Source organism: Mastigoproctus giganteus, chromosome 7 (assembly GCF_048544385.1).
Source record: "Mastigoproctus giganteus isolate SK-2022 chromosome 7, ASM4854438v1, whole genome shotgun sequence".
NCBI classification, from domain to species: Eukaryota; Metazoa; Arthropoda; class Arachnida; order Uropygi; family Thelyphonidae; genus Mastigoproctus; species Mastigoproctus giganteus.
In genome coordinates, this window is record NC_143581.1 from 98,240,994 (window position 1) to 98,253,827 (window position 12,834).

A 12,834-nucleotide genomic window follows, 5' to 3' on the forward strand; every position below is an offset into this window, starting at 1 on the left:
GGAAGTTCTGCAAATTGCAGAACTTAAGCCTTTCTTGGTAAGAGCACCCCTTTGTTCCCCTTATTTGCATAAATTCTTAATGCAACATCTACATTTGGAAAAGTATCTTTAAAAATATATTGTAATACTTCAGGTGGAGTAATATTGTCTTTAATATAAATTTGAAATACTCTTAAGTTCTTCAGTAATGCTAAACCATCAATATCAGACTCATTATGATTAATGTCACTTAATTTTATATGTAACTCTTGCAAAGATTTAAGTAATCGATATATGACCTTTTTTTTTTTTTTTTTAATTCAGAAATATTATAAAATATTTTAAATATTTCTCCATGTTCTTTCAATATTTCTAAACCTTTCAGTTAACGAAAAAAACTCCATATTTTAAAGAAAAAAATAATTTTGAAAATTTGTTGCTGATCTTAATAGCTTCCGCTTTCATAATTGAAATGATATATTTTCAATCTTCTGCTTACAATGCTTATTTCTGGAAACTAAGCGACAATGCCAATGATAGTAGTCATTATTAGCCGAACCGAGAATTTTTCAGAATGCTTCCTCTGTTCTATTTTCTTAAAAATATTCCGTGATTTCTCATTGGTAGGGGTGTAAGGCAAGGATATTCCTTGGCCTCCATACTATTTGATTCATACACAGAAGCATTAATGAAAGAATTCGAAGAAGAGCTGAAAGGAGGTGTAAAAGTAGGAGGGGAGAAAGTAAAGACAATATGATTTGCAGATAACTAGATATTGATTGCTAATAATGAAGAATTACAGAGCTTCTTGGACAGCACAATAAAGGAGTAAAATATGAAAATTAACATCAATAAAACCAAGGTAGTGTTCATTTCAAAGTGGCCACGAAGAAGAATCAATGTAACATTAGATGGAATAATATTGGAACAAGTTTGACAGACACACATACTTGGGAAGCATAATGACAGAAAGTGGAAAAGGCCTTAAAGAAATAAAAACAAGAATTGCAATGTGCAAAGAGGCATTTAGTAATAGAAAAGAATTATTGAGAAGAAATTAAAAAAGAAAATAGTGAAAACGTAATATGGAAACTTGTACTATATGGCTCTAAAACATGGACACTGGGAAAGAGGAGATTAGATGCCTAGAACCTTTCGAGATGTGGGTGTGGAGGAGAATGAAAAGTGTGAAATGGGTGGACAGAGTGAGTAATGAGATTTTGAGGAAAGTAGAAGAGAGAGAATGTTAGTAAAAAATTAAGGGGACAAAATAACTTTATAGGACATTGTCTGCAAGAGTAGCTCATGGTGTCTTGTCAATGATATACAGGAATTTTTCTAGCAGGGTTAAGGAGGTGATTATTCCCTTGTATAAGGCAATGGTCAGGCCACACCTTGAGTACTGTATACAGGTCTGGAGGCCTCATTTCAAGAAGGATGTAGAGCTGCTGGAACGAGTACAGAGAAGGGCAACAAGATTAGTGAATGGAACAAAGGGTTGCTCTTATGAAGAAAGGCTTAAGTTTTGCAAATTACAGTGTCTGGAGACTAGGCACCGGCGAGGTGATCTGATAGAGATGTATAAAGCCTTGAATGGTTTGAGCATGCTCAATGCCGATGGGATTCTTCCTCTTGCTCAGAATAATCACCTGAGAGGGCATAAATTCAGATTGAGGAAAGACAGATGTAGGATGGATGTGCGGAAGTTTGCCTTTAGCCAGCGGGTAGTTGGTGTTGATAGCCTAAATAAATTTAAGGCTCAGCTAGACAGGTATTTCGAACGCACGGAGGGGTGAAATGGAAGTGTGTTTTTTTTTTTTTTTTTTTTGGCTGATGCTGCATAAGCTTGCTTTCTTGCATCATATGCCTCTACTAATGCTAATGTATTGAGAAGAGAAAGCATGTACAGGAAAGGAATTTAGGAGTAGATGTGTGGGAAGAGAACTGTTGGGAAAGGGAGAATTGGAATGATGGATTGGATGATAAGAGGAAATTATGCAGGAATTAAAAGCATAGCACAAGATAGAGAAGCATGGTGCCAGTGGAGCCCTGAATCTGCCTGAGGACAGAGAACTTGAAGAAAAAGAAGATTTTATAACTGCAAAATATAATATAAAACACAAATCTAGATAAGCAATTTAACTTGTCTGAAATTTCATGTACTGTATTTATTTCAAATAAATTATTTGCCTGCCATGTTGAATACTGGTAAATGATGGAAGTTGCATTGAGCATCTGATTGTATAAAACCAATCAGATGACCAGTACGATTTCTGAGTATATGGGACAGGCATTTGGTTAGGTTTTAACTTTAATAAGGCTACTATAATTCTCATTATAGTAACCTTATTAAAGTCCATACTGATATATGGTAGACTGTCGAAATAACGGCACATTGAGATTGGATGTATACATACAGCGCAGATGCCTTGCAGTAATGAAAAAAATAAAACAGCAAATTACGTGATGTTGTTATTTGTTTACATTTGCCATTTTCGAAGTGAATTTTTTACTGATATCACAGATTATACCACTGTTTTACATTTTAAATTAAAAACCCCTAACTATGGCTCTTAAAGTTAATAAACCTCATATAGAAAAGAAAAGAACAACAACATTAAAGCTTAGCGACAAACTTGATATAATCCAAACTATTACATTAGGGTCATCCATAATGTTAATTCATATATTCACATATTTTGATAGTATGAATCAGAGCTGTAATGCTCAATATGTTGATATCAATATTTGTAAAAGAATAAGAGAAGTTTATTTCAATATGATACATAGAACATTTCCGTATGATACCCTCCAGAAATTAAAATGAAACCAATTAAAAAAATCGAAAATCTTACATTTACAGTAAAAAATAATTTTAAAAAAATTGAACACAATTAAAAATTAATTAAAAAATTAATTAAAAGAATTTAACGAAAAAATTGCAAAATGATTTTCCTTCCTGAAGCTGACAACGTTTTTTGACCATATGTCGTGATCACAGGAATGAAAATGACCAAATAGGGGTGAGCATTAAATATAAATAGGGATTATTTGTCTTCGTGCATGCACTTAAAAGACCACGAATCAGAGATTAGATATGGCTGGCGAACATTAATAGAATTGTCTTGTAATTTAATTTCAACAGTTTCTGCAATTAATAGTCTCGTATAATTACGTTGGACATTAAGTATTTTGGCCTCATTAAATTAAAAAGTATGTTTATTGTTAACGGCTTGAAAGGCTAATTGTGATGCTGCTGAACAAGAAGCATGAACTGAGGCTGCGTGTTGATTAACACGAAAATTCACAGGAGACATCGTAGAACCTTGATAAGACGAGTCGCAATCACTGCAAAAAATATTGTATACCAGGTCATTTATATGTGCCGTGAACGAGGAAAGGACTGAGCGATTGTTCAGTGTAGTGTGTAATTTCTGTATTGGCATGGCTACGATTTTAAATTTGGTATCTTTAAAGAATCTGTTAAGCTGTTTGTGCCACTGTTCAACCTATAGGACAGAAATAAAGTATTTTTTGATATTACTATTGTTGGTTGGTATTTTTTTTTTTTTTTTGTATCCTATCCTTAGCTTGTACCCTAATTCGGTTTATTGTAGGAAGGGGATAATCCTGTTTGCTGGTTAATATTTGTATTTCTGAGCCCAAAGCAGATTCCGTCGTTGAATATTTATAGTTATTGAGAAATTGATTAACGGTAATAGATCTTTTGTAGGTGAACTGGTGATAGCTGTTATAATGCAGGAGCATACCTATGTTTGTAGGTTTATGATAGATGTTAAATTGAATTTTATTCGTCCCGAGTAAGCGTGAAATTTAGAAAATTTAATGACTTAGTATCCATGTTCTCCCTTTCCGGTGTAAATTTGAATCTAGAATGAATATTATTAAATGAATGTAAAATGTCTTGAATAGTGCTACTATCAGTAATAACTAGAACATCATCTAAATACCTCCCATAATATGTGATACAGGATAGAACATATATAATTCATGTGTATTGTGTCTGTAAATTGCATGTGTTCTTTGCTCGATTTGCCTGTTTTGCTGTTCGAAAATCCCAGATAGCAAAACCTTGCTATCTATGCCTGAGACCCACTAACTCAGCCACAGAGTGAAAAGAGCCTATAAAAGTTCCACACGTCATCAACGGGATTCGAACCCTGGGCTTTTCCACCCAATGTGGGGAGAACGGTGACAATACCACTTTGCTGCCCACGCAAGCTAAACTTGATATAATAAAGAAAATAGAACGGGTCGTAATCAGAAGTGTATTAATGGCAGAATATAACATTGGATCATCAACATGTTTGTTTTTTTTATGTGCAGTTAATAAAAGTGCATTCTTAATCTCTCTATTTCTTATTTGGCCTCATTATTTCTGCATTAAATACATTAAAAATAAAACTTTCGATATAACAGAAAAATCTAAATAATAGCACCTTGAATCCCAGAAAGTGCCGTTATTCTGAAAGTCTGCTGTATAGAGTATTTCGTCCATATTTATTATGTAAAATATTAGATAGTATGAATCAGAGCTGTAATACTCAATACGTTCTACATTGATATTAATATTTGTAAAATAATAAGAGGAGTTTACCACAATATAGACATAGAACACTTCCATATGTATCATACGGAAGCGTTCTACACACTATATTGAGGTAAACTCCTCTTATTATTTTACAAATATGTAAAATATTAAAATTTAATATTTTACATATTTGTAATTTTTCAGGTTTTTCAATTGGTTGGTCATCTAGTCTACTGGGCTAAAGCAACCATAATTTATCCTTTATGTGACAAAAATGTGTACATACTTTCACCCAATGCCCCAACGGAAATGTAAGTGCTATTATTATATGTTGTTATCAAATTTTTTTTCAGGATGCTATTCCCATCAATTTCCTCCCCCCTCCACACACGTTGCGAAAAAAAAAAAAAATTCCCAGCTAACAGTAAAACAATCAGAAAGAATTTCCCAAATAAAAGAGTGTCTGTGAGTCGCAAAAGTCATGAATTACAGTCCAAGGTTGTTTATTTTAACTAAAATTTTATTTTAGTTTATTTTAACTAAAATAAACAACCAGTGTTCCTGCCCACTCACTGATGATGAAGCCAACTAGCTTTGAAACAATTGTCTGGGTGGTTTGCATCCATCCACTGAAAATAAATAATAGTAGTCTTCCCTCCAAGAGAAGTTATTTATTTGAAGTAGTGCAATACCAGCTATCTTATTGTGAAGGCACCTGCAATATGAGATATGATTAAAAAGATGCCTTTTACACTAAAAATAGTTCAAATTTATTGGTAAACTATGGTGTATCTACACTGATATTATATAGTTAATTACCTAAACCCATAAGAAATTATGCCTTGTGCATTCCGTCTTCTAATACATTATTATTTATACACCATTTGGCATCTCTCATATTGTGGACATAACTTCGCAACTGTGATGGTATGTTGCATTACCAGGGTATCTGCCCACTCACTGATGACGAAGCCAACTAGCTTCAAAACAATCGTCCGGGTGGTGGTATCCACTGAAAACATATAACCAGTAGTCTTCTCTACTATAGAAGCGTTATTTATTTGAAATAGTGCAATACCAGCTATCTTGTTGTGAAGGCACCCACAATGTGAGATACAATTAAAATGATGCCTTTTACACTACATACATAGTTCAAATTTATAGGTACATTATGGTGTATTTACACCGATATTATATAGTTAATTACCTAAACTCATAAGAAATTATGCCTTGTGAATTTCATCTTCTAATACATTATTATTTAACTAAAATGCATCATTCATTCATTCATATTTTTAGTGCTACTCAAGGTTCTAAATTAATTTTTTTCTTTTGCTATTTAAATATAATAAAATATATAAGGTCTTTATTGCTATCATATTAGTTTTAGCAAGGAAGCAAGCAAGCTTATGTAGCATCAGTCCACCAAATCTACTACTAACATTAACTGTTCATCCTCAAATAATTTGTTTAATTTATCATTAAATTTATTCAAACTGTGAACTTTCACAATTCACAACACCAGATGGAAATTTGTTATAACAAGCAACTACCCTTTCTCTGCCTTCAAAGTTTATTTCCCAGATATATCCTGAAAGCATCCTTCCTCAATGTAAATTTATGCTTCCTTATACACACTGCCATTATTCCTTATATGCCCTACCATTAATATCTGGACACCCCTCCGTGGATGATGAAACAGGTCCTATGCATGCAACACATCATAGAACCTGCTATAAATATGCACACTGGGCTTTGTATTCGAAGCCCAGTGTGCATTTTCATTAGTGTCTTTAACTGACTTCCAGTGTTTAATTGATAGTAGGATGCCACATAAACAAGCTTATGAAACTTGTGGCTGAGAAGAAAAATGATATCTACGAGATATCGTAGATACCATTTTTCTGCCAAAAATCAGATCTTGTAGGCAGTGCCTAGTCTCCAGATGCTGCATTTGCAGAACTGAAGCCTTTCCTGGTAAGAACATCTTTTTGTTCCTCTCACTAATCTCATTGCTCTTTTCTGTAGATGCACATCATTGCTAAAATGAGCCTTCCAGACTTGTACATAGTATTCAAGATGTGGCCTAACCATTGCCTTATACAGCAGAATGATTTAACTCCTTATCTCTGCTGGAAATGTCTGTGTATCATTGACAACTCAACATATTACCCATTATTTCTGAAAAATACCGATCATATTTTTATTTTAATTTTTCCTAACAAAGAATTAAAATACTGGGTGGATGGCAATTCTGCCAACAACACTTTGCTTACTTTTTACTTTATTATTTTTTTATTAATTGTTATTAATGAAGTGAGAATCAAATATTGAAATTGGTATATTGATAATAATAATAATATTATATAACAATCACAGCATTAATACAGTAAATCAAATGCTTCTAAATATAAGGATATGCATTTAAACACAAAAGCAAATTAGAATTGGTAGAGGCATATGATCCAAGAAAGCAAGCTTACATAGCATCAGCCAAAAAAAAAAAAAAAAAAAAACTTTCTATTTTACCCATCCATTAACTTCAGATGTTTGCCTAGTTCTGCCTTGAATTTATTTAAGCTGTCAACTTCTACAATGACAGATGTAAGTTTGTTCCAGCAATTAGAAGATCACCTGCTGGCCAAAGGCAAATTTCTGCACATCTATCCTACAACCATCTTTCCTCAATTTTAATTTATGACCCTCAGGCAACTAATTTGGCAAGAGGAAGAATCCCATCAGCATTAAGTTTGCTCAAACCATTCAAGGCCTTATACACCTCAATCGGATTACCTTGCCGGTACCTAGTCTCCAGACACTGTAATTTGCATAATTTAAGTCTTTCTTTATAAGAGCAAATCTTTGTTCCATTCACCAATATCATTGCCCTTCTCTGCACTCAGTCAAGCAGCTCTACATCTTTCCTAAAATGAGTCCTCCAGACCTGTATACAGTACTCAAGGTGTGTCCTTGAGTACTGTACAAGGAAATAATCACCTCCTTATCCCTGTTAGAAAAATTCCTGTATATCATTGACAAGACACCATAAGCTACTCTTGGAGCCCATCTTCACTGCACAGAAAACGTCATATCTGACTGCTCAATTACCTCCTGTTCCTTTTCATTCTCTACTACCCTGATGTAGTACCATACAAGTGATACACTACTCTAGAGTTACTACAACCCATATGCAGTACTTTACATTTATCAATGTTAAACTTCAGTTGCCACCTCTCAGCCCAGGCACCTCCGTAGCCAGGTGGGAAGGAGCAGCAGTGCATAGCACACGCTTCTTGATTAGACCGGGGTTCGAGTCTGTCACCACCAGATACGGAAAGGTCAGGGAATGACCACCGCATATCCTGGAGCAATATGGCCTTAGTTGCTAATGCTCCTAAAAACCAAATAATAACAATAACTCTCAGCCCATCTGCTCAACTGTTCTAGATCCTGTTGCAGTAGCATACTGTCATTAGTGTCATTAACAACCCTGCCAAACTTCATCAATATCATTGATAAATACAGAAGACAACAATGGATCCAACCCCGAACCCTGGGAGACTACACTAATAATTAGTCAATGAAGAGTAGCATCCATTAATTACCACTCTCTGCTGTCTCCTACCATCCCTTTATCCATTGCAGCAACTTGCCATTAATGCCATACCACTCCAATTTGTACAGCAGTCTTCCATGAGCAACAGTATCAAAAGCTTTCCTGAAATCCAAGTATATGATATCAAAATTATTTTTTGTATCCAGTTCCTTTGTGACCTCATTGTAGTATCCAATTAAATTGGTCAGACAATACTTCCTCTTAATGGACTCATGCTGTCTGAACTATAACTGTAGCCTTTTCTAGATGATCACATAGTGCTTCTTTAACCAGTGCCTCCATTAATGCCCCGTAACAGAAGTTAAACTAACAGGTCTGTAACCACTTGTGTCACCCTTTGATCTCCCTTTGTGAATTAAGGTCACATTTCCACATCTCCAGATGATGAAGACTTCCCCTGAGGCCAAGGAAGCTCTCATAATTATTGCTAGGGATTTACTTACATCCTTTGCTGCCTCCTTTAATATAACTGGATAGGTCCCATCCCCAGGTGCCTTCCTTACATTTAACTTCACAGATTTCTCCTCCACTTTGCTCTCAGTTATTACAAAACTATTTAGCTCCCTGCCAGAGTTGGATAAACTTCTGGCATTCCCCTCCCTGAATGACACCTCATGTGTGTGGGTAGATGCGAAATAATCATTGTTTGTCAGCTATCTGAGCAGGATCATCAAATGTCGAACCACCAACATCAAGTGGAACAATCTGATTCATCCCCTTCCTTCTAGAGTTTACATAATTAAAGAAGTCTGTGTTGTTTTTCTTTGCATCCTTTGCTAAGGATTTCTCATAATCAGCCTTTGCTTGCCTTAACCTCCTTTGTGACTTGATTACAGACTAGCTTATATCTACCATAGGATTCTGTGTCACCTGATTATTTATATGGATCCCACACATTTTTCTTCTCTGTCACAAGCCTCATTAGTTCATCTGACATCCATTTAGGTCTAAATATTGAGCAGCATTTCTTAGTTGGAATGAAAAGCATAGTTCCAAGATTAATTCCTTGAAGGCTTTCACTGTTTTAAACATCAATTGATTCCACTGTATAGAATTTAAAAACTATCTGAGACCACTGTAGTTCCCTTTATGAAAACAAAAACCCTTCCCTTTACCCTTGATGGTAGTTACATCTTTAAGTAAATCTCACATCAGTACACTGATTACTGTCACCTAGTGGTTCCTTTATCTGCAAATTCTTAATGCATGAATAATCACAGTTGATAATCAAATTCAGAATATTACTCCCTCTGGTTGCCACCCAAACGTGCTGCTATAGAAAACAATCATCCAATAAATCCACAAAAGCCTTGCTAGTGTGCGAATGGCCAACCCACAAGTTCTAGTCAATATCTGGGAAATCAAAATCCCCCAATGTGTACAGCTGTTCATTGTACTCATCAGAGTCATTAGGCCTATAGTGCACTCCTCTCATTTTCCCTTTCCCAGTGCTTACATCACACAAACTGACTCAACGTTGCACTGTCCACCCGTATCAACTGGATGCACTAACTTAGATTTTATGTTGTTGTTATGTTGTTATTTGGCTTTTAGGAGCATTAGCAACTAAGGCCATATTGCTTCGGGGATATACAGTGGTCATTCCCTGACCTTTCCGCATCCTTCATATTTGGTAGATCACAGGCTCGAACCCTGAGCTAATCAAGAAGCGTGTGCTACGCACTGCTGCTCCTGCCCACCTGGCTACGGAGGCAGCAGAGAGAGAGATTTTGTGTTTCTTAACTAACAGCATAACCCCTCCTACCTACCCTGCCTATCCTCTCTGTACACATTGTACTCCCCGAATACCAATTCTGCACTGTTTATATCTGTATGAAGCCATGTCTCTGATATCCCAACAATATCTGCCTCTGATGCCTTGATCAACACTTCAAATTCATCAAATTTATTTATTTGATGAATTTGAATTATTTACCATACTTCTAGCATTGGGTACACGGACCTGTCCTTACTCTAACTCCTTACTCTGTAGTTACCCTAACACAGCCCATGTATTTACTTGTTCCATGATGACTCCCAGGAGCTCTTGATATCCCCAGCAACCTGCTCTCTAGGCTGCTGCTCATTACAATAGAAGCAGTGCAAGAATCACTTTCGTTTCTGCCTGCGGCTACTGTTAATCTTTTAGTCTGTGAATTCCCCCCCCCCCAAGCTGGTAATTTTCCGACCCACCTAATACTGCCTCGATATTATCAGCAAATATTCTTGGACTCTTTCTATTTAAATGTACCTCATCCCTGTAGAATAAGTCTCTCCTGTCAACATGCACAGACCAGGCTGAAAAAAATTCTACCCCTTGTTCCTTGCACAATCTCTCCAGGGCCGAATTGATCGACAAGGCTTTCATGATATACTCCCTCCTATCATGTCTGGGCAGAATTGCAGACACTATCATATTCATCCCTGACTCAACTTTTTTTCAACCTGTTCTTGTTGAGTAAATCTGTAGATTTCTTACACTTAATGTCATTAGCTCCAACGTGTACAACAATATCACCTTTTGTGCCCTTAAAAGATGATATCTTCTCTACAACATCAACTTTTGCCCCTGGCAGACATACTCTGGTCCTGTTCCACCTATCCTTCTTACATAGTATGTTCTCCATCTCCCTGACAGTAGAGTCACCAACAGTAACTAGCTCCTGTGGGACCAGTGTATTCTACCTTGGAGATTGTCGCTGCGTTGCCTGATGCACAGGAGTGAGATCTGGCATTGAGTTGGATAGCTGAGAGTTTGATGGGCCCCTCTTATTAATTTTTTCGAGGGAATCTACCCTACACCATGTTAGAGAAGCAACAAGAGGAAACAATACTCTCGATCTGATTATCAACAGTGACTGTTCGTGCATTAAGAACCTGTAGATAAAAGACTCTCTGGGTGGCAGTGATCACAGTGTGCTCATGTAGGACTTAATTGAAGACAATACTGTCAAGATTATGGGGAAGGTTTTTTTTTTTTTTTTCTCTCTTAAGGATGACTACCGTGGTCTCGGACAGTTTTTGGGCTTATCTGATCATGTTGCTGGCAGCAATTGCTAAATGAGAAACATTCAGTGAAATAATCGTATAAGCTACAAGGCTTTTTTTTCATACAATCTAAGAAATAGCACACTCCAATAATTACACTCAAACACCAGCCAACCGATTAAAAATTTTACTATAAAATAAAATAAAATATAATAAAATACTATGATAGAATATCGGGAGACTAAACTACTACAATAAAATAAAATAAATTACGATAAAATAAATTAAAAACAATACTAAAATCGTTAAAATTTTGCTAAAATACCGAAGCTTTCGGAGACTGCTGTCTCCTTCTTCAGCAGTGTACTATTGCAGTAGTGACACATCCTTAAGTAGCAGGCCCATGGCACTCAAACACGTGATTCACCAGGCACGTGGTCGGCATTCCCCACATGCGCATCAGAAACAGAAGTGGCTCAGGAGCGTATCAAATGGAACTGGTCATCCCGTCTGAGGACAACCGCCTCAAACAGGGGGTGTAAACATATACCCCTGTCCCTGTTAATAGTATTATGACTGGATGAACTGATTCGCAAGCTCTCGAGCCACTTGCGTTCCCAAAATCCATGGGCACGATCAGTAATGACCGTGTCCTCAGGGGGGGGGGATCGAATGTTGCTTCTCCCAGAAATGCTCTGCCACAGCAGACCTTGCATAGTTTGCGGTCAAGTGCTCCCCCAGACGGTCTTTTAAATGCTGCCCCGTCTCCTAAACATAACACTCCTCACAATCCAGGCACTTTATCTCATAGACCACACTACTAGTAGAGTCTTGGGCTACGGGATCTTTGATTTGAGACACCACTGTGTGCAACCTCTGTCCCAGAAGTTGCACACAGCGGGTCTGACACTCCCGCAATGCCCGTACAACACGTTCTGAAAGGCCCAGATAGTAAGGAATGTATGCGGTAGCCACAGGGGCAGGTGACTCCCTACGATTGGACTCTACCCTATTAATATATTTGTCTAAGACCCTCTGGGGGTACCCACACTTGCAGAGGTCTGCCATGACTACAAATTTCCATTTCCTTATCGTCGGGGGTACTACAGTGGGTCCACACCCTATTCAACAACGCCCTGGCTACACTATTCTTATGTTGATAAGCCTGTGCCGAGCTGTAATGAACATGGCTACGGCACATTGGCTTTCTATAGATTGTTGTCTTTATTCTAGCCCCATCTCTGCTAAGCAGGACATCAAGAAACGGGAGGGACCCAGCTGTTTCCACCTCCGAGGTCAATTGTATAAATGGGAAGAAGCTGTTAAGTAAATTGAGCACTTCATCTTCCTTCCCCTTTTTTATAATGGTGAACATATCGTCCACATATCTCCTCCACTCGCGCATGGAGAAATCCAACTGATTAAACACCCTGGTTTCTAGTTCCTCCATGGCCAAATTGGCCACAATGGCACTGATGGGGGAACCCATGGACCTGCTTATACATTATTACAGCAGTGACACATCCTTAAGTAGCAGGCCCAGGGCACTCAAACACGTGATTCACCAGGCACATGGTCGGCATGGCACATGGTTGGTTTTTTAGCTAGAATTATTTCTCCTATAGTGAGACGCTCCAGTTTGGTAGTTAAAGATAGCAAAGAATTTGTAAATTTTATAAGAAGCCAGTTTATAGGTGAA

At 37.0% G+C, this 12,834-nt stretch overlaps 1 protein-coding gene across 1 annotated transcript in view; it reads left to right on the forward strand.

The window, feature by feature from the left end:
• Window positions 1-12,834, forward strand: part of Nprl3 (GATOR complex protein Nprl3) — a 425,627-nt gene that overhangs the window by 322,955 nt on the left and 89,838 nt on the right. Inside the window, exon 10 of the mRNA XM_090377042.1 lies at window positions 4,736-4,842. Within this exon, the coding sequence (XP_090233168.1) occupies window positions 4,736-4,842 (107 nt within the window). The remainder of the gene's footprint in view (window positions 1-4,735; window positions 4,843-12,834) is intronic.